At 45.9% G+C, this 22481-nt stretch overlaps 1 protein-coding gene and 1 long non-coding RNA gene across 3 annotated transcripts; one reads left to right on the top strand and one right to left on the bottom strand.

Moving 5' to 3' along the window:
• Positions 1 to 787: 787 nt before the first annotated feature.
• Positions 788 to 3979, bottom strand: LOC139828760 (uncharacterized). The gene is made up of 4 exons (XR_011740686.1): positions 3743 to 3979; positions 3517 to 3658; positions 3260 to 3418; positions 788 to 1389 (listed from the first exon to the last, which is right to left on the bottom strand). It is a non-coding gene; the product is annotated as an uncharacterized lncRNA (long non-coding RNA).
• On the top strand, positions 3888 to 21493 carry ACOX2 (acyl-CoA oxidase 2). Of its 2 annotated transcripts, none has more exons than XM_065845466.2 (15): positions 3888 to 4041; positions 4823 to 4990; positions 5460 to 5622; positions 7847 to 7998; positions 8742 to 8849; positions 9600 to 9719; positions 10129 to 10244; positions 10641 to 10813; positions 11888 to 12050; positions 12920 to 13110; positions 14235 to 14396; positions 15391 to 15496; positions 17798 to 18015; positions 19741 to 19873; positions 20757 to 21493. In XM_065845466.2, exons 1-15 carry the CDS (start codon positions 3906 to 3908, stop codon positions 20817 to 20819), a joined length of 2172 nt encoding a protein of 723 aa, XP_065701538.2. In that variant the 5' UTR covers positions 3888 to 3905; the 3' UTR covers positions 20820 to 21493. The 2 variants fall into 2 exon arrangements, with proteins under 2 accessions (XP_065701538.2, XP_071669081.1); XM_071812980.1 differs by having other exon boundaries at positions 7844 to 7998.
• Positions 21494 to 22481: the final 988 nt, after the last annotated feature.

Here is a 22481-nt window from a genome sequence, read left to right as displayed (position 1 = left end):
TCAGTGGAACCTCCTGTGTTCCAGTTTGTACCCATTGCCCCTTGTCCTGTCACTGGTTGTCACCCAGAAGAGCCTGGCTCCATCCTCCTGACACTCACCCTTTCCATATTGATCCCCATGAATGAGGTCACCCCTCAGTCTCCTCTTCTCCAGCTCCAGAGCCCCAGCTCCCTCAGCCTTTCCTCACACGGGAGATGCTCCACTCCCTTCAGCATCTTTGTTGCCCTGCGCTGGACTCTCTCCAGCAGTTCCCTGTCCTTCTGGAACTGAGGGGCCACAACTGGACACAATATTCCAGGTGTGGTCTGCCCAGGGCAGAGTAGAGGGGCAGGAGAACCTCTCTGACCTACTGACCACCCCCTTCTAACCCACCCCAGGTACCATTGGCCTTCCTGGGCACAAGGGCCCAGTGCTGGCTGAGAGGTCCCCATCTAGAGCTAAAATCGCTCCTTCAGGAAGATCTCAGCTTCTTGCTTCTCACAACAGCCCTGATACAAAGCCTAAACAGCACAACTCAATGGCTGCTTTGGAACATGGGCTCTTGAATGGTCGGAGTCAGCTGGGAAGGTAAAACGTGGTTAAACCACAACTACTGTCCACAGCTCCAGTGGATCCGTATAGGAATTAAGGGAAACTGAGTATTTGTCATGTATTTATTTAAAAATTACTAGTCTTTCCCCTAGTCTTCCCAGTTCAGTGGGGTGTTTCATTTCAGAGGACTGTTACTCAACCTGGCAGCTTGAGTAAAACACTTGAGTCAGGTGTCAAGAGCAGCAATACAGGCTTTCACAACAGGTTGGACTATGAAATCCCTTCACTCAGTTTCAGTCTTTGAGAGTCTCATCTCATGGCACTGCCTCTGCGGTGGTTTTTAAGCTCCTCCTTTCTTATCATGCTTCTTCTAAACAGGTCTTTATTTCAGAAATCCAGTGTGTATGGTCACTATGGGTCAAATAAGACCTGAAAGGAATCTTTTCATATAGTTTCTGATGGAAACATAGAAGGTGTTGCTAAGGATGCTTGTACATGGCTGTATGATACTCCATAGATAACTTCAGTTTAAATAACAAGCCAGAATTACTCTGCTGGGTTTTTGTGAGGGGTTATGGCACAGATCAAATAACCTTGATCAAAGAGCTCAAGAAAAAAAAAAAAAATCAGCAAATTAATTTGTAATTTTGCCACAGATGGAAATGCACTCCAGGAGAGGCAATCTGTCCCTCCATATGCACCAGTGAAATCAGTGTTACCAGCTCACCTGGGCTGGGATGGGGGCATTTATGGAAGTCCTTGGGTGGGAGCCACCGGGTAAAGTCTGGGTAAGCTCAGAGCAGCAACGCAAAGGTTGAAAATATTTTGCTGTTGTCTTCTTGAGTATGCAACTGTTATCTGGAAAAAAATTAAAATTGAGGTGTCTCCCTTTGATGTGGTGTCTAAAAAGCACTAAAAGGGGCTGCACACCAACACAGTCCATGATTGCTAAGGGGTGTCTGGGTCATTTTCAGCTTTTCTCAGCCCTATGAACTTGTACCCACCACCCTGGCTGGGCTCAAACCCACAGCATGTACAGCTTTCACCAATGCTCTTACGCTTCACAGTGCAGCAGCGTGGAGATGGCACCCAAAAACCACCAGCATAAGCAGCACCAGGAACATTTGGGGGTATTTTGATTCTCTTTTTCTTTTAAATGAATTCCTTTCTATGCCCCTAAACCACATTCCTGAATAAATATGGTGTGCCCAGAAGATACAGTATTGACGGAAAACAATTTTTTGCACTGTATGTGTTGCATATGTGGTATATAGTCTATATTGTGTGTTGGTGTTTTTACATTTATATAAAAGTATATGTCATGCAACCCTACTTAATTAACTTACACTGTTTAATGTGGACAGTACTGAGGAAATAAACTAAACAATGGTTGCGTATATTGCTCTTTTCCATAAGGAATTGAAAAAGCTTCAAGAATACAAGCAGACAACAGCCAAATAAACTGATTGACCATAAAACCCAGTGAAGTCTGACAGCAACTTCTTTGCTAGGGCTGTGTTAACTTACTCATCAACAAGCTGTCTCCATCATTCACAACCAATGATTCACCCATTGCTTATCCCCATACCACATCTCAATTTGCTGAAAGTTTAAGGGCACAAAAATTGTGGAATCAGGTTTTGTGCGCTGAAACTCCCAAATGCTTGATTTCTATCTGGCCACAGCCACCCACCTGCCAGGCAGGGTAAGACCCACAAAGCCAAGGAAACACATTGCTCTTGGATTTAGTTTAAAAACTCGGTTTTGAGCTGAAAGGTAATCATCACACTAGTGAGCTCACTTCATTATTTTAAAAAATTGTTAAAGTATTTTAGCAGCAACCAAAGAGCACAGATAAGAAAAAGAGAGGGTATTCAATACGTGCATGTATTACAAAACCTGTGAGTCAGACGTGATACCAGGTATATCCAGGCTTACAGAAATGGGAAAAAATGCAAAATTATCAGCAACATAATTGTGGTGTGTCCCAACACACCACGACCAGGTGCTCCCGTGGATTTTGTGGGTTCCCACCAAGCCCGTGAGCACACAGAGCCAAGGTGGATGAGAACGCTGCCGGGTGTGCAGCTCCGGTGGCATTTCAGCCAGACTTCACTAACACAGATCGGCAATGACCTACCCAGGCCTGCCCAAATATAAGCCTGCACAAACATGAGGTTGCAAACAGGTTTGGGGATAGGCTTCCTCCAACCTGTCATCCCTCGCCCTTCCTTTGGAAGACCCAGACCCACCAGATGAACCTCAAACAGCGCTCCAGAAGCACAAGGCTGAGTGCTTCTGACTCCAGCAGAAGAAAACATCAGAGCAAGTAGAGAAAGCTCACAGATAACCTCAGAAAGATGCTGCTGCATCCAAGCGCTGGCAACCACAAGTCACTGTAGGATGTGATGCTGTGTGGCACGGACCAGGATAACCAGACGCATCTCCATAGGACACCCTGTTGCTCTGGCAGGGTGACAGAGACACACGGCATCTTTAATCCACCAGACACCTCCCTAATGCACCATCCACCAGCACACTCCCTGCATCACAGCCAGCTGTTCTGGGTTATTGCTGCCCCTCACGGCCACTGGGCTTGGTTCAATCAGGCTCAAGCTTAACATTGTACTTACACAAAACTACACCTGATTTCACATCTTCTGTTTGATTTCCTGTATTACAGCAACTCTAAGGTATTACAGCAACTCTAAGGTACAGTGAATCTCACCTGTTTCACCTCCTTCCCTGACAAAGCAGTTTCCAGCGAGAGACAAGCGGGTCGGGAGCAGCAGCACAGACTCATGGATGGGCTCCTCTGCCGTCAGGTTCACACTGATGTAGCCAGCAGGTGAGTTGCCAGCTCCTGCCCACTGCACACCAGGACAGACTGCAGCAGGGACGCATTCAGGATCACCGGAGACGAAGGCAGCACATACCCCACGGCAACCTCCCCTTCCCCAGCACAATCCATCCCCCGGCACCTACGGGTTTTCATGGCTTGCACCCCCAAACTGCAGGAAGGGCTGAGGGCAGCGCCATAACCGAGCTGGGAAAACCTTGAGCAAGTCAAATCCACAGGCAAGGAGCAGTGGGAGCCCAAAGGGTGCTCTCCTTCATCCTCAGCACACTACAAAAAAAATAATACGTATATATGTGTATATATATATATACATATATATATATACACACTGGGACAGGGGCAGGGTGCTACCTGTGTGACAGTGCTGAAGTGCAGCCTCCGATGCACAAACGGCCTGAAGTGAGGTCAGAAAAAGAGCATTTTGTTTTTAAAAGCAGAGGCTCTGGTGCTTTCGGCAGTGGGAGCTGTGGGATTTCAGGCCGCTGCCGGCAGAGGTCAGCTCCGACACGCCGCCATGAACACCCAGGAACACCCACAGGCCGGGACCAGCTCCCTTGGCCCCCAGGACAAGGTCCCTGCAGCGGGGACGCCGGGAGCGTGGCCCAGGCAGGCAGCAGCCAGACGGCTCCCCAGGGGACGCGTGGGACAAGGTACGTGGGGGTTTGCGTTGGCACATGGCAGACAGACACACGGATTTTTCCTACGCAGCCTCACGGAAGAGGGAGCTGGCGGCTGAGCCGTCCTGGAGCTCCAGCGGCTCAAGGGCAGGTTTGCGTTACTCCAACCCATGCTGCTTTGAGGCTTTTCCCCCTCCAAGAACAATAAGACACCCTGAGCTTAAGATCTGAGAAGCAAGAATGAAAACATCTTTGCGAGAATTTCCAGAGTTTTAACTTCTTACGGTGTTACAAATAGTTCAGGAAGGCAGGCAGCCTCTTCAAGGGAAAAATCTGCTTTATTTTCCACATACCATACCTTTTCTTTAGTAGTAGTATCCCGCAATAAATCCGGCTAACAGGGGAATTACAAGGTTAGGAGTTAATGTAAAGCTGAGCCCCGCAGGAAGCAGAGCTGCCTGTGCAGGGCTGGGAGCCGGGGGCAGTGTGGGGGAAACGTGCCAGAAACTCCCTTAAACATTAACCCATAGCTGTGGGATAGTCCAGCAGTACCTCTCATAAAACACCGGGGACAGACTGGAGAGAGACTAAGATTTTATGTTTTTAAAAAATATATATCAGAAAACCTGCATTTTGACCTCTTGAAAGTGCCCTACATTTTCATTGTCATTATAACGAGGACAGGGCAGTGTCTAAGTATTCACACAAGCCCTGTTGTTTTGACTTTTTAAAAAAAAAAAACCTAACGTGGAAATCTGGCTATTTACACACCCACTGAAGGGGTGCCAAGCGCCTAACGAGCCCCATCCCTCAGCCTCCAGGATGTCTTTGCTGGACACCAGCAAGTACTCGCAGGGCTCGGTCCTCGGCAGCGTAAACCCTGACCTGGCCAGCGAGAGGAGAACGGCCTCCTTCAGCGTGGAAAAGCTCACAGCCCGGCTGGACGGTGGCGCGGAGCAGACGCGGATCCGGAGGGCGGTGGGTGAGTGAGCTGTGGCGTGGTCCCCGGCTGCAGGCTGGTACGGAGCATCCCCACGTCACTGCTGTTGCTGCTCCTTTGCACAGGGGGTTTTGCACTCCCAGGTTGTTCTGTTTATCGCCCATCTCTTAAAAAAAGCGGGAGTGTGGAGATGGGGTCCCATGTTAGTGTAAATCAAGACAACTGAGGAACAAAGTCACCTCCGACACCCTGACCGAGGACAGTGCCTTACTCTGCAGCGTCACTATTTCCACTCAGTTCCCCTCCTCTTCTCTCAAACCCACCACTTTTCAGAGTTAGATGTGACAGCCAGATCCAGCACTAGCAAAGTAAAACCTGCCTGCAGCCACCCTAAAAACTCCCAGCATCGGGATCCAGGACCCAGCCCTGGCTGCTGCTCCACGCAGGGCTCGCGGTGCTGCCCACAGCCCTCCAGCCCCAGGAGAACCAACTCTGCTGCGTTGCTTTGCAGTCGAAGCTATCGAGAGCGACCCCGTATTTAGCAGAGAAAATCAGTATTTCCAGAGCCAGAATGAGAGGTACGAAGCAGCAGTCAGGAAAGCTGTTCACCTCCAGAGAAAGATGCACGAGATGGGATGGACTGAGAGTGGACCTGAACTCAAGTACATTTACAGGTGATTTTTATTTATTGGTTTAAATGTACATTTTTTCTTAAAATTTTGTATGCCAAAAAGAATCAGGTTTAGCAAAGGCTGGGAGAGGCCAGCAGTAGACAGATAAGGTTTTGATGCAAACCTGCCGTGGGTTTTTACTTTAGCAGCATGCAAGGGAAAAGGGAAAATGATGATACACAGCAGGAAACTTCTCATGGAGCAGCACATGGGTACAGTGTGACAGATGACAGCAGTTCACATCCTCAGTGTGACATATCCACTGCAGCAAGCTCCTTACCTGTGCTACCGCTCGCATACCGCTCCCCAGCCTTTTTAAAACGCATAACCAGAATTTGAAGTGCTGTTGTTTCAGTTACATTACTGACTTCCAGATAAAGATGACATTTCATTTATCTAGAAAATCTACATTGTATTAAAAACCAACCAACCAAAAAAACCAAACACACGCACCAAGACCTTAGCTTGTAGATAAACAGAATAAAATATTCCTCCCAATCCTTTCCTTGGAAGACTTCTGTAATACTTTGCATGGTGTTGAGCTCCACATTTTAATTGCTTGCCCCTCCTTCTATCCCCATTTGCTAATAATGTACTGGTGTACTCTTGTTCAGTGCACACTGTTGATTTGGTGGGGTTACATACCCAGTGAGAAGGTTCAAGTCCAAAACTCATTCTAAAGGGCAACGCCTGCACCTCACAAATCACCACTGGTGCTCAGCCACTTTCCAATATTTTGTCACACGGAAGATTATATATTTTTATACTAAGCTCTTCACCACCTACAGTGAATGGGACTGATAAAGGCAGAAATCTTCTATCAAAAAATAAAACAATTCCAGATTTTTAAAACCTGACAAAACTCAACCACCTCTCCCAGCTGGACTTGGTTTTATCAGACGTCTGACGCCAAGGGCCCTGGTAGGACAACTCTTGTCTGCGGAACCACCAGGTGAGCACCAAGCTCCGCCTGACGAAGTCCTGGTGCTCCCGCTGCCAGACACACTGAGTCACTCACACACATTTAAAAACCAGCTTTTAAAAATCACAGTTAGAGTAACATTATTTCTGGATAGGCTGCCAGGGGTTCATTACATCTTTTTCTGTTAATCAAAGCGATTACCCTTTAACTTCTTTGTTCTTATTTTTCCCCCAGTTTTTCAGTATGACATTTTCTCTCAGGGCCAATATAAAAGAAAGGTTGCAGCCATTTGTTCAGAATAAAAGGTGTCTGTCTAGGATGAGACAGTCACTAGTGCACTGCAGTAAAGCAGTGTGCCAGTAGCCATACAAGCTACTAAGAACTGCAGAGCCACTTATTTTTAGGTGTGAGAGCACATGTACTTCTACCTATGAGGCAATTCAACCATATTCTGAGGAATCCCAGGAAGAGGGACTATATTCCTCATATTTTCTTAGAGTTTCTCTCTCTCACATACCTGCAAAAGCTTAAAACAAATGAGTTTCTGATTTGCACCATGGAAATTACTGTACCCAAGTCACCACACACAGCTTCTGGAAGAGTGCTTTTTAGGATGCGTGCAGCCCTATCAGCTAGTGATGCCGAAGGACCTGACCAGACAATAGATCAGGTGTTACAAGGATGTATTTTAATTTTTCCACAAGGAAAAAACACCTCAAGTCAGACCAAGTCCCCATGAACCTCAGTACTGTTCACCAGCAGCAAACACCACAGCAACAAACCCAACATACCAAGGTATTTCCCCAGAACAGGAAGGTTCAGGTAATCCAGCTCTCAGATGGCAACGTATCTAATTCAGTCCAATGTGCCCTACAGTGAATTCCCAGGGTTTGGGGGTTTTAGGATAGGGTGGTGGGATTTGTTAGCTGAGCCTTAAAATGTGACTCAAATAATCAGGAAAAAAAATCCTCTGAAGTAAAATAGATACAAAAGGCTCTCAAGCTATCATAGCCACAGGAGCTTTGGAGCTGGGCTGTGTTTTTAGGAGCCCAGCATCTGCTACTCAGAACAGATAATTCCTCCAAGAGCAAGTGAAATAATGAGCTAGCAACACTTCAGCAAACTGTGTTATGAAAGAGGGAACAAAAGCAGCTTGGAAGAGCACTTTTCCTGCAATACTGCGTTGGATAAGGTATGACAACAAATCAAAAGGCAACAGGTGGTTCTCTCTGGTGGCCACCGCAGCGTCACTGCCTCATTCTTCACACCCCTGGAACAAAAATACCCCTTGTGCCTTCTCAGCAGGGCGCTGTCAGGAGACGTCGCGTTTCTCCTTCACCGTGTCTTCATGAGATGCATTTCGGTGCTGGGCTCCGACGAACAGATCGCCAAATGGATTCCTCCCGCCACCCAGTATCGGCTCATCGGGAGCTACGCCCAAACTGAACTGGGGCACGGTAAGGCTGCAAAGAAAACACGGTGTTTCTGTAGGACGAGAGGCTTTGGGCCAGATTCTCAAAGGAATTTGAGTTCAAGCTGTCTGTGCTTCATGGGGGCAGAGGTGGCTGGGGGGAAAGGCCACTTGTGCATTAGAGGTTGATGTCCTCAGTGTTTCCCTGCAAGCTGGAGATGCGCTGGCCTTGGTTTTGCTCATGTAGAACAAAACAGAATGAGCAAGGCCAAAGTTCATGGTTAGAGAGCAGGCAGTGACCATTGGTGGAGAGGATCAGCTGGGCAGCTTGCCCGAGTTGACGGTTGTCACCATGAAGCAGGCAGCTTGCCCGAGTTGACGGTTGTCACCACAGAGCAGGCAGCTTGCCCGAGTTGACGGTTGTCACCATGAAGCAGGCAGCTTGCCCGAGTTGACGGTTGTCACCACAGAGCAGGCAGCTTGCCCGAGTTGACGGTTGTCACCATGAAGCGGGCAGCTTGCCCGAGTTGACGGTTGTCACCACGGAGCAGGCAGCTTGCCCGAGTTGACGGTTGTCACCATGAAGCGGGCAGCTTGCCCAAGTACCATGTGGCTTGAGAGACCTTTGCAGAAGATGGTGTGGGGTCACTGACATAATTGTCCCACAGTTCTCATCACGAGGGTAAACCACAAAAGCCTGGTAGTACCCACACCAGCCTCCAGCGATTCTCCACCCTCCCTAATCACCCTTGTGATACACCAGGAGATTTTTATTTTATTTTTTCAAAGGTACTTATCTTCAGGGTTTGGAAACAACAGCAGTCTTTGATATCACTACACAGGAGTTTATACTGAACACACCAAAGATCTCTGCCATGAAGTGGTGGCCTGGAGACAGTAAGTACCACACACGGTATCTTGGTTTTCCTCATTTGCCTCCTTTGGTTACTCACTCTGCTCCACTCAAACTCTGTGTTTGAGGGCCCAGGTGCTAGCAGAGAACTTCAGTAAGAGATGCACATATTAAAAGACAAGTGAGAGACAATCAAGAGACCAAAGGGTTTTGTACAAGTTCAAAGGCCAGAAGGGAGCCAACCACCATCTATCAAAAGCCCTTGGGTCACAGGGCTGGAGAACTTTGCCTCTGCAGGAATTAATCTTCTCTTCTTTGTAAATAATACTCAGACAACCAAAAACTACATGGAGATTATCAGCATCAAGGATCAGCATAAAGGATTCAAGTCATCAGCCAGTTTTGGCATGAAGGATGCAAGTGGGAAATTCATGCTCCCTTCAGGAAGGTATTTCACAGAAAATAGCTGGAGTTCCTCCAACAGCCACAGCACTTCCCACTCTCTCAGCACTGCTTGAACTTTAACTACTGTTATTTTTTCTTATCTGCTGATGCAAACTGTCCATCCACGCTGCATTGACAGAGGCAGAAGGGTGATGCAGTTTCTGAGACCCAAGAGTGGGCTCAGAACACAGATTTAGGCTATCTCCAGCTTCCAGCAGCTGCGGGTCGCACCTACGCTGACCCTTATGTTACTGAGACCTAACACACAATTAGCACTGACCGCTGTTAACTGTGGAACTGTTTGTGCTGTACCGTGTCTTAAAGGAATGGGGCTGTTTTTCCTCCTGCAGTGGGAAGGTCAGCAACCCACGCCGTGGTCTTTGCTCAGCTGTACGTCCAGGGGCAGTGCTACGGCGTGCATCCCTTCATCCTGCAGATACGCAGCCTTCAGGACCATTCCCTCTGCCCAGGTAAACGACTCCAGGCATCGCGGCACTCGTGCAGGTGCTCTGACTAGTTTGGCTTTAAATGTTTTTAGAGCACTGAGCCCAGGGGGAGTGAGCACAGAGAGTTATAATTGCCAAAACCAAACCAAGGCAGATACTCAAGGCATATCTATCATTAACCCAAACATCTTCACCTAAATGAAGATTTATTGCACTCTAAGCCCTCTTCTTAACCAGAAACCCGGGCTATTCCAGCCACTTCTACATTAACACCTCAGTTCTGACCTCAACCAACATCACTAACAGGTGGATCACAGAAAACCCACGAGGCATTCAAATTTCATCCCTCAAGGCAAGATCACCCGGCCTGCTGCAAAATGGGGAGAAAAAAGTTCAAGTGGAAGTAAGCAGGCCATGTTTTCTCCCACTGCAGGCATAACTGCAGGAGACATCGGTCCCAAGATGAATTTTGAGCACACTGACAACGGCTATCTCATGCTGCAGAACGTGCGTGTCCCCAGGGAGAACATGCTGAACAAGTTTTGTGAGGTACGCATGGATTCACATCACCAGCACACCCATCAGATTGTCATTGCACAGACAGAGACAACAGGGATCTGCCTGAATTTAGGACAAAAATCTTCTTCTGAGGTGTCCACAAGCCTCAGCAGTTTTATCAGGGGCAGAAGTTACCTGAATCCTAAATGAAACTCTTTGTCAGGAATTCCACGTTCAGAGGTTGGGGATCACGGGGCAGGTAGAATCTGAGTCAGAAGCACTAAGAATTTGTCTCTTCAAATGGGTGTGTTTCACCCATCGTTCACAAAAATATTTAGGTTTGCATTCAGCGAAAGGTTTTGATGTCCATTTTATTCTATGCATAGAGATTATATAACCATCCTAGTACTGAAGAAAGCGGCATCTAACGTCCTCTCTCTGCTCTAGGTTCAGCCGGATGGCACCTATATAAAACGGGGGTCACCGAAGATCAATTATTTCACAATGACTACAGTGCGCATTTCCCTCATTTCAGACGAAGTTATACTGCCTCTAATGAAAGCCTGCACCATTGCCATCCGATACTCCGCGGTTCGCCGGCAGTCCAAGTTAAAGCCCGGGTAATGCCACGCAAGTCCACAGCCTTGGGAAGGGGACCATCCACCACCTGCCCACACATCAGCCTGTATTTCTACTTCTCATCTTATCTTTCAGCACATCACTGGCTTGTTTCCTGGCCCAGATAGGGTATTACAAACAGGCTTCCTCGTTATTTACATTAACGAGCTTCAGTCAAAGTACAAGAGAATGTTTACAGTTCTTTCTGAGATAAGTTTCATAGTTCAAATAGCTCAGTGGGGTTCACACACGCAACTTATTTTTCTTATAACCGGCCTTCCCATATAATCCCATAACTCAGCAGAATCCAGACAAAGCATACAAGTTGCTGAACTCTTATTCCGTAGCATCCTAACACTGGGTGCAACCTTCCAACATCCGCTCTTTACAACACTGAATTTTATTAGTCTGGTAAGAATCCCTGTAATTTTAAAATAGATGTTTTCATTTGAACGGATTTCAAAATTTTCCACTTGAATCTCCTTTCAGAAGAAGATCCTAATGAGAACATGGTTTGGTTCAAACGCAAACCAAACACAAGAGCACAGCAGGCTGAACTATTGTAATAACCAATTCCATCATTTGAAGCCCTAAGTGTACTAACCACAGCAAAAGTGGTAAAGAACATCCAAGAAAAGCTCAGAAAGCTTAAAATAATTTAGACTCAAATATTCTCAGAGAAATCTATCTATGCGCAGGGCCACAAAGATCCAGTTTGAAAAGCAAAAGTTTCTCAGGGTGCAGCACCACTGGCCCCCTATAACATCCAACAACTTGCTGTCCTTGAAGGCTTCATCCTGTTCCACCATCCCAGCTCCCTCTCAGTGCCGACCGACCACAAGGAGCCTTTTCTGGTTCACCAACATCACAGAAAAATCACCTTTTTTCCTAGTTGGGCTTGTTTCTCTAACTGCTCAGCAAGCTGGGCAGATTTGCTGCCATGGCATCAGCACAGTCCTGTTCACATACTGCTTCTTGGTAACGAAAAACGCCGCTTTCCATTATGCAATAGGTAAACCAATAGTAGCTGTGCCTGTGTCTGCACTCCCCTTACTTCATCAGCTGTCTTCCAACAGGGAACAAGAAGCAAAAATCCTTGACTACCAGACTCAGCAAGAGAAATTGCTGCCCCAGCTGGCAGCAGCCTATGCCTTTCATTTCATCAACAAGTACCTGCAGGAGCTGCTCAACAGGGGGTACAGAGAGGTCCAGACGAAGAATTTCGACAATCTGCCGGAGGTGAGCTGCAGCAGGATTAGAATCATAGAATCATTTCAGTTGAAAGAGACCCAAAGGATCATCAAGTCCAACCATAACCTAACTCCAGCACTAACCCATGTCCCTAAGAACCTCATCTAAACGCCTTTTAAACCCCTCCAGGGATGGTGACTCCACCCCTGCCCTGGGCAGCCTCTTCCAATGCCTCACAACCCTTTCTGTAAAGAATTTTTTCCTAATACCCAATCTAAACTTCCTCTGGCACAACTTGAGGCCATTTCCTCTTGCCCTATCACATACAGCACTTCTCGGCTCTAAATATTTTAGCAAAATGGACAAGCATTCCTCTTAGCACCAGAGAACTGGAGACAGAGGAAGCACTAAGAGATTAAATGGTGTGTCCTACGTGCACAGCCAGTCAGCAACAGCATTTGCTCTACCACCCCAAATTTTTCGTTTTAGGAGCTATTGCTGAGTGAAAAGTCCTTGAAAAGCACGTCTGTTTGATAAAATCCTTGTTCCAAGCAGCTGGTGGTACAAAGCGTTATTTCACAACTTCATGTCCAAAAGCACACGCAAATATTCACTTCTGAGCCAAAACCAAAATCATGACTTTTTAGATAGAATGTCAGATTTTGTAACTGGAAGACTGAAATAAAAACACACCCTGAACAAGGGCAGCCAAAGCCACTGCTGGTTGAGAAAAACCCCAAAATGCACAAACTGACCGCAGCGTGTCCAGCACGAGGTGTGCAGCACACAAAGGAGGGTCTGACAGGGATTTCATGCCCAGAAATCACACAAAATTCAAAATGAAACTTATCCTGAGGATTGCTTGAGAACATTTTCACTATTAATGCTCTATCTTTTTGTTTGTTTGTTTGAAACAGCTCCATGCATTTTCTTCGGGCTTTAAAGCCCTGGCAACCCAGTACTGCACTTCTGCAGTGGAGATTTGCCTGCGGGCGTGCGGGGGCCACGGTTACTCCTTGCTGAGTGGACTCCCTTCCCTGTACACTAAAATACTCGCCTCTTGTATTTATGAAGGGGAGAACACCATTTTGCTCCTGCAAACTGCCAGGTAACAATTCAAATCAGTTCATCTAAAAGCCTACTCCTTCATTTATTCAACTTCTACCACTTCTTCTCCAAAACCAGTAAAACCAGCTACTCCTTTCTCATAGCACCTTCTAAAAATACAGCTCAGGACATAAACTATTCATGCCTTCTGTCTAACAGGCATGGAGGTGTGTGGGAATCAGATTATCTCTTCTGGTTTTGGTTTGGGGACATATGCAGGTGCTGTTCTGCATAACCTCCTTTTCTTCTTTGTCCAGTAGCACAGCAAAAGCATTGCTATGCAAGCTTTGCAGTTTATTTCTTAAGCAACCAATATAACGTGATATTGGTAAAGTGAGGTTGATTCAGAGAAGGCAAAGTTGTAGGATACTGAAGGGGGATGAGTCACACTCCAAGAACACCACTTTCCTCTGGACACACAGACTGATGATTATCCAGAGCAGGAGAAACAAAGAGAAAGAAACCACAGCTGCTTGACCTTTTAATAATGTGTTTTTCCTAGAAGGAGGAAACCAGCACGCTTCCCAGGGACAGAGGTGCTGCCGTGTAGCTCTGTGCTCGCGTGCCCACACTCCTGCACTCAGTGAGATTCCTCTTGCAAGATAAATACAAGGTCAAGAGAAGCGCTGTAACCTTTTACTTCCAGACCTGCTCAGTCCAGGTCATAGCAAAGGTGCCAAAAAAATAAGGGAGTAAGGAATGCTCCTTAGACATATATTTAGCTCCGAGAAAGGGTCTCATGTTTGTTAATATCACAGGACTGTGTGTCAGGGCTGTCAACGGTGGTTTGGTCTTACCCTCTAAGACACCCAGAACGTTAGGCTGGGAAGTTGGTGACGTATCTAATTACCGCGTTGCCAAGTGCTAACAGCCACAGCAAGTTTCTTCCCAAAAATCCATCACTACAGATTGCTGTAGCATTAAATAGGGTAGACAGGCTACCTGAGACCCATCACAAATCAGGTTATTGTGAGTAATATGCGAAACAAAAGGTTATTACTTGTTGGAGTCCATCCTGTAGCACTAATGGGATGGGTCACACATCACTGCTCCTCACCTGAGCCCACCTCACTCTTCGCTGTGTGGGGATCACAGCTTTACCCTGCCCTGTTTCCCTCTTCCCAGGTTCTTGATCAAATGCTTCTCAGCAGCCAGCGCTGGGCAGCCCGTCCCGACGTCTGTCATCTATCTGTCTGTTATGAAAGCTGGGAAGTGTCCAGCCAAGAACAAGCTGGATTTTCTCAGTCCAGATATTTACACCGAGGCCTATCAACACGCAGCAGTCCGGTCAGTATGGAGGACGGGAGACAGGGTTTCTGTCTTTGACATCAGAAATGTGTTAAGAGCTCAGCTTCTTCCTCGCTTTAAAGGGAGGTAAAATAACATAAGTTACACAAGAATTGACACCATCTGCTCCCAAAAGAGAAAAGGAAGAATCACACAGGATTAACAGCCACGTCAAATGTTCAATATGATGCTCTGACATTCAGAACATCAGAAGTTTTGAAGCCATGAGCTACCTAACAACCGTATTCCATAGAGCTGATTCTATACTGAGCTGATGGCACCATTTAAATAAACTCCAGACCACATCACCAAGTTGCCATCCAGTGAGACCTTTAGGCCACTGGACCCTGTGCGATTCTATACAGAAAGTTAAAATTTCACATACCTGAGAAACCGATGTTTGTTTTCAATTAACACCACAGCAAACACAGAGCCTCGCATTCTGTCTGTAGCCTTTCATCTACTCAACACAAATAAAAATGGTACCATGAGTGATCTCATTAGTGTTATGTGCACATTTATGGGTCACATAGGTGTCACCTCTGAAAAGCAGGTAAACAGACAACTGTGCTGTGGCAGAAATCAGTGTAAAAACTGCAATTCTTCTGAAAGCTTTGGTATCAATGGGAGCAGGATTTGGGTCCCTGTGTAGAAAAGCAGAAACATAATGTAACATCGGTCCAAAACTATCACTGCTTTATTTTGTTTTGCAAACTCTCCTTACACATACACAACCCAAGAAGAACTCAGCAGACCCCTTGGTAAACTACCCTGGAAGCTGAGAATGCAGAAATCCTTCAGTACCAGGGTGCTCTGGGTGCTGCTCCCAATTTGTAATTAGATTTTGCATAATCTAAATTTGCTCGTACTGAGTATAGATAACTTCGTATGTCAGAAATGCCATTTTGCCATACGATCACACACGCGTCTGAGTATGAAATGAGTGCATGTGGGCTGCTATATTCATACACAATATGTTTTTCCAATTTTCCAGACTCGTAAGCAGCACAGCAGCTAAACTACAGGACTTGATCCAGTCAGGAGTCAAAAAGCACGAGGCGTGGAACCAGTGCACGGTGCAGCTGGCGCAGGCTGCGAAGGTGAGCAAAGCTTACCTGCTTCTTTGCAGTTTGTCTTCATGATACAATACGCGGTAGAAATGGCAGGATTAGCTTCAAGTTTCAGTGCTGTTTGTTGGTTTCTGTTCAAATCAGAAAAGTCAAATAACAGGCACAAAAAGCAGCTCCTAGTTCATAGGGATTCGGCAGCCTTCAAGTGAAGGGGGATCAGCACAGCAGGGTTTGCTCCCCGAAACAGGGGTTAGTACACAACTAAGCAGAAAAAAAAGGGAGAGGAGACAAAAGCCCTAAATTTAAATGAAAACCAAAACCACTGATACTTCAGCATCTCCAAAGAACAAAATTCTATTTTTAATAAACAATTTAGTGTTATTGCTCTATAATTATGGTGAAGGGCTTCCTTCCTTCCTAAACTGAGGAAAAGAAGACTTTGAAACAGATCCATGGCTTATTTTAACTTCATTCAGTTTTTAATGGGAAACATCTTTCTGTAATCTACAGCTTGGCCAGAGCCAACCCAAACTGAAAAGGGCTTAGCAAGGAGCCCCTGACAGGGAGAAGGAACCACAGACATACCAAACTGTGGTGACACCATCTCGGTGATCTCACCTCAATTAGATGAAGTCCTCAATGAGTAAAACTCTTCCTCAGCAACAACCGAGATCCTTTCAAAACCATCAGAAGTGCTGATGTACTCATTCTGGTAAACACAGTCACAATCCTTCGAAACAAGGGGCAAAGGGAGCAAAGACTCGACCTCACAGCAGCATTTTTGTGATTGTGCCTGCCGTGCAGCGCCCCCATTTTCAATTACACAGACTCGGTAGAAGCAGCAAGTATTCAATGCAGTAAGCTTGAAAAAGAGCGGAAAAACCACATAACTGCCTCAAAAAGAAAGGACAGCCTCTATAAACAAAATGACGCTTAAAAAAACTACTTCAGCAATAATTAAGTGCAAATATAGTTTTAGTGGAATGAAACCGAAGCAAAATGTTCCTATTCAGAGATTACCCCTGGAAAAGGCTTTGACCAATGCTCCCCACGCACAAGCCTGAACAAGCCATTCCCTCCTGCACCCCCTCAAATGGGTGGCTGAGGTTTGTGGACTAAAGAGTTGGGGGAAACCACATGTCAGAGGAGGAGCTGCAATCCAGCTCACTCCAATGGGTGAGGAAGAGAACCTAGACATGGGACTGGTCAGAAATAAACTGTTTCCGAAGAGCCTGACACACGCAGAGTGGCTGTGGTGGTGTCAGTGGCAACCATGCTGCTAAACTCTTCAGGAAATGGGCTCTGGGCACCCAAAGTTTCTTAGATACTTCAGGGAGAGGAAGAGTCACCCAAACCCCCTGGTTTTCCGCCATAACTTTAAAACCTTGATAGCCTGCTACCTTCTTGGGGCACTTTTGTGTTTACTTTTCATTCCACACCTCCCCTGGAGTCTCACCCACACAGCCGGCATGGCAGCGATGTGAGCTGAGACCCGCCAAGTTTCGGCCAAGTGGCTCAGACACTGGGTACGGCCTTGCTGCAGACTCCACACAGGGTAATTGCTGGTGAAGACACCCAGGTCCTCTGGCAGGTTCTGCCACCCATGCTGGCCTCCACGCTGCTTGACCTTGTTGGCATAAAGAGCTGAATTTCAGGTGTGTGGTGCTTCCACCCACAGCTGGGAGGAGAACGGTGCAGTGGGGAGTGAACCCACACAGGTACCACCATCCCCAACTACCTGCAGTGGTGTCAGCGTAACAGGAGTCACCCCACAAACAGGTGGAGTCACCCGGCTTCACATGCTCTGGACCTTAGCTAATATTTCCGTATCATGGCAGTTAGACACTCTACTGGTGTTTACTTAAAACCACAAAAGTGAGAGGTAAGTTCGGTTGTTCTTCTGTGACAACAAACGTTTTCAGAGCTGAAGCCCTACAGACACTGACCCAATGTACCATGGGGCCAAGGTCTTCAACAAAGAGTTCTCTCCTGTTGGGGTCAACACAAGCACATTCCAATGTGTTTCCATCACACACAATCTTTGGGGTATTCATCAGAAATATTTAGAATAAGCACTACCACGATTTCTGAAGTGGTTTTCTAGAGTTTACAACTACTACAGTGTTGACTGTTTACAACCCCAATTCTCTCCTCTGCTGTTGCTGGAAGACATGAATGCAAAGGCCTGGTCAACCAGCAAACAAAGAATACAGACTGGAAAAGTTCCAGGGAAATGAAAAGGTTTTATATTCTTTGCAAGAACATTTGAGTCCCCTGACCTACTAAAAGTGTTTTGAGGTGCATTCACTGTTGATTGCATTTGTTTTCCAGGCTCACTGCCACTACATCACAGTGAAAAACTTTGCAGAAACTGTGGAAAAACTCGAGACGGAGGCTGGCATCCAGAAGATTATGAAACATCTTTGTGACCTCTTTGCGTTACATGGGATCTTCTCGAACGCAGGAGTCTTCTTGCACGATGGATACCTATCTGGAGCTCAAATGGACATGGTCACAGCGTCATACCTGGACCTCCTGGCTGTCATTCGGTGAGCTGCTCTAGTATGAGAGGAAATACATAGCTATTCAGTTTGTCCCTGTGATACATATAAAACAGTGCTGCTGTACCTATGGCAACATCTCCAAAGTCAATTCACCTCGTTCCGTTTTTATGTTCATTGCCTGGCAGTGCTAGGAATTGATTGAAACATCTACATGGAGCTCGTTTTCACAGCAAAACAGACCTAAGTGTCCAGCTCCTCTGCAATCTCCAAATTAAAGTGCTGTAACGTGAAATCTGAAATGATAATTCAAGAAATCGTGAACACTTTCTATCATTTGCAGTAGAGCAAAAGCAGGAGAACACGCAGGCAGAGCAGCACTGGCAGGACGCAGCCACAGCAACCGATCACACACTGCAAAATCTGCTTAAGCCGCAGCTAATCCAGCCTACTCTGTTGCCATGGCTGAGTTGCAACTGGTACCCAAACAATCCTGCCCACAGCTAGTTCAGAGACATCTGCTTGATACCATTGATTACTAACTATGTGAATTCTGAGACATGCTTAGGTTTTAACTTACCCCGATACTCACAAAGGCTGTTTGACAAAGGGTTCATCTTTCGCTACCCAGTGCTCTTTAAGAACAGATTGACTTATGGTGCAGAGAAGTGAGTTCTATTGTATGTAAAAGTCTACTTAAACCATGTGGAGAGAAACAAAACTGCACCATAACCCAGAGCAGAACAGGACTGAGCCAAACAGCATCTTCAGAACTGATTGCAGAATTCAAGTTAAGCAATAACCTTAACATAACCTTTTCAAAAGCCTAACACATCATCTCTGGAATACATTGCAACTTCTCTGCGTTACTCCATGCCTTGTTAACAGGGTTCAAGAACAAGGCAGGTATTTATCTGGGCAATTAGAGGCAGTTATTTACAATTAGTGGAAAGGATACAAACACTTTGCAGTCTGTAGCAAAACCCCAGCCTTTCCCAAACGCCCAGACAGCCCTTCCCCAAAAGGAACTGGTGGATGCAAATGCCAACATCTGAGCAAACTGCTTTGCATCCCTGTACATCAGGTGTAGGTACAGCCAGCACCACTTATACACCCAGGACGACAGGAGGACAAGAAAAAGAAACCATCTCCTGCCAAAGGGAAGATGCTGTCGTTCCATACCTGTCCTTACGCTCTGTCTGTTGCTGACTGCTGTCAGATTGGCCCCTGGCCTGGATGGGCCCCGGAGCGGCTCAGGGTCGCTTTGTTCTTCCAGATGCGGAGAGTAGAAGGCCTGGACACCCCAAGATGAGGAAATAGAAATGCCTAAGAGCAGACGAAGGTCAGAGAAAAGCAAAGCACTCCACATCTGTCTAGCAGCAACCTCATTCCATTTTGTAAGACAAACAGGTGCAGCATAAGAAAAACAAAACAACAAATGACAAAAAACAAAAGGAAGAATTGGCAGAGTCCGCTGAGAAAATATCTGACATGAGACTGACTCCTAAATTAGGGAATTAGGAACAGACCCCAGGTGATTAATAGACCCTGCAAATACCCGTTCAACAGTACAGATAACCCAGGGCGTCAGTAGAACACACCTCCGAGGAGTCAACACAAACAGGATTTTCCCCACAGTGCAGGCAAGGGGAAATCCGGCACAAGCTTTTTGTGCTGAGGAACCCAGACAACTGCTGTCAGGTTTGACTTATTTTCCCCCCTTGCAAAGCAAACCTGCGTCAGTAACGCGAACGCCATCCCTCTGCTCCTCAGGAAGGATGCTGTTCCGCTCGTGGATGCGTTTGACTTCACAGACAAGAGCTTGAACTCCGCGCTGGGCAGTTACGACGGGCAGGTTTACCAGCGGCTTTACGAGTGGGCTCAGAAGTCACCGACCAACACACAGGTACGGGCGCCTTAGCCAGAGAATAAATGGTTTGCTTTCATTTTAACAAAAGCAATACAGATAAAAGAGCCTTTAATTCTTAGTATCTCATGCTCAACAATGACCTGTAATACGCCAGTTATGCCACCTATAGTCTTAGCTCAGACATTTAACCTAACGATGAATTACAGTCCCCAGAGCTTGCACCCAGGAGCTGGACTGTCACGTGCCACCAATGTGGTTTTGGTTCTTGAACTTATTTCACTGAGGTAACATTGTACAAAATAAGCTAAAACAAAGGTCTGTTTACATAGTTCACATGTTATAGAACAACACTAGATGGCTGCAAGAGCCACTAATTGCAGGGTATTTCCCATTCACTGGTACTTCCACTAGTGCAATGCTTCATTTTTTTAATAATATGTTCAACCAGAGAGAGCGTAAATGTTAAACAAGGCAATTTCATCCTTCATGGTCTTTAGCACTTTACTTTCACTTCTTAATTCATCCATATTGTGGAGTAATATAAAATTCTGCACGATGCAAATAGCTATTGCTCTGTTTGAAAACTCAGTTTGCCTTAAGTGAGATTTTTACTGTGGTAATCAGCAACCCTTTGAAATTCTACGGCTGTACACAAAATTTGCCTTCAGCAAACATTCAAGTTCAAGCATATTTTTTGAAATTAAACAGTAGGCCATTCCATTTGGGATGAGTATTGTGTACTGGTTATGGAGGACAGCACATACTACAGGGAAAGCGATCCTGCAGAGCTGAAGCAGCTGGCCGGTTGGGTTGTTAAACAGCCTGGCTTTCTGTATTTCAGAGATCATTCTTAAGAAAAAATTACAGCCTTTCCTTCTTAATTACCACCAGTTCCCTTCCACATTCTCTTTCTGAACAGACAAACCCAGCCTATGAGAGGTATTTGAAGCCACTTCTTCACAACACGCTATCAAAATTATGAAGACCACGGGATCCAAGTGAACGCCACACGTCTCCTCCTGCTCTTTGTGCGGCAGCACCTTCATGAAGCATCAGTAATGACTAATCAGAATTAATAATCAGTTGCAAGAAGTATGGAACAAGATTCTCAGCCAGCCGTTTGCATCTAATTAGACAGAAGCCAAGCGATGCTGAGTGGCAACCGCTGCTGTAAAGCAATCTGGTCAGAAATAGCCTTGGCTTTGCTGTTTTCCAACGTGAAGTGTCCTGATAGCATCAAAATGATACCATTTGGCCTTCTTACTCTTTTTCTAAATCTACCACATGACGATTAAGGAAAAAAAACCCCAAACAACACATTATAAGCTCCCCCTCAGTGTTATAACTGTGCAGTGCCTTCAAAATAAAACAAACACACACCAAAAAAACCCTCACTTTACTCAAAAACCCAAGGAAGGTCAGATTATGGTCCCTGGTTTCCTAGAACAACTTGATCAAGAAGTATATGAGAAAGTACATCTGTTTGGGCAATTAAAATCACTCTTAACTTACTTAGCAGTGGACTGTTCCTGGCTAATGAAGATTCAGACAAAGCTGATGCCGACTCCAGGCTGCAGAATTTACTTTCCCATTAATAGAGCCACTCATACCGTCTTTCTATAAATCTTGGGCTCCAATAAAGCGCATTATTTGGAATACTGCTTCTCTAATTATTATACTTCATAATTATGGAAAGGGCAGGCTGATCCAGGCCAGCCATTAATTTGCTAGTAAATGAAGTGCTGCAAAGAACATCTTGTGATTATAATTCAATGCCAGTTAACACAGATATTTCTTACCACGTGTTGCAGGAGGGAAACAACCACTTCTCCTGAGCTTCACCAGGTCGGCTGTTCTTCCCCCCCTTGTAGCAAAATAAAGCTCTTACCGCCTCTTATTACAGAAGTCAAAACTCCTACAATGTATGAAAAGGGGGAGACAAAATTATGACAAATACACCCCGAGACAGGCCCAAGTGAGAGATGGGATGGAACGGTCCCACCGTCAAGAACCAGCAGCCACAACAGAAATCCGGACCCTCTCTTACAACCCCAAAGAGCCGTGGTCTGCACCGGCCTGACAGCAAAGCCATGGTGGTACGGAACACGTGTGACAAGGACTTCACGGGAGAACACGATCCGTTCATCACAACAGGCATCAGCTCTCTTATCCCAACAGCATTTGAGTTATGGCATAACCAGAAATCCTGCTAATAACTAAGACAAAGTGCCCACGATAAGCAGAAAAGGTCAATCAAAACTGAGTAAAAATACAGAACCCAAGTGCCTTGACTTGAACATCACGAGGAACAGCACTCCCTGGTTAAAATGATGTAAAGTCACTAGATAAACCGCTGACAAACCAGACAACACCACTCAGCAGCTACAAGTATTTAGGCTCTGTGTTCCCTCCACCCCTACCCCAGTACACACACTTGCCATTCATTTGTTCACCATCATGCAGTTTTCAAAACACAAGCTTTTTCTGTAACAAGAACAGTTAAAAAGGATCAAAGTACATCACTAACGGAGAAGAACGGAGCCCTACCAGAGCATGGGAACTACTCTGCAGAACGGAAAAACAGGTTTTGGGTGGGTTTTTTTGCTTGGTTGGTTTTGTTTTTTTAAGTATTGGAGTTCTAGAA

The sequence above is a fragment of the Patagioenas fasciata genome, chromosome 10 (assembly GCF_037038585.1).
Source record: "Patagioenas fasciata isolate bPatFas1 chromosome 10, bPatFas1.hap1, whole genome shotgun sequence".
Classification (NCBI taxonomy): domain Eukaryota; kingdom Metazoa; phylum Chordata; class Aves; order Columbiformes; family Columbidae; genus Patagioenas; species Patagioenas fasciata.
The sequence above is the reverse complement of the archived record's forward strand: the minus strand, read 5'-3'. Positions and strand labels throughout refer to the sequence as shown.

What these genes read in the sequence shown, in the direction of transcription:
- ACOX2 (XM_071812980.1), top strand. Translation starts at nt 3,906, where the DNA reads ATGAACACCCAGGAACACCCACAGGCCGGGACCAGCTCCCTTGGCCCC. An exon ending in CAGGGGACGCGTGGGACAAG is followed by an intron (nt 4,042 to 4,822) that starts GTACGTGGGGGT and finishes CCCATCCCTCAG; the next exon opens with CCTCCAGGATGTCTTTGCTG. An exon ending in CCAAACTGAACTGGGGCACG is followed by an intron (nt 7,999 to 8,741) that starts GTAAGGCTGCAA and finishes ATTTTTTCAAAG; the next exon opens with GTACTTATCTTCAGGGTTTG.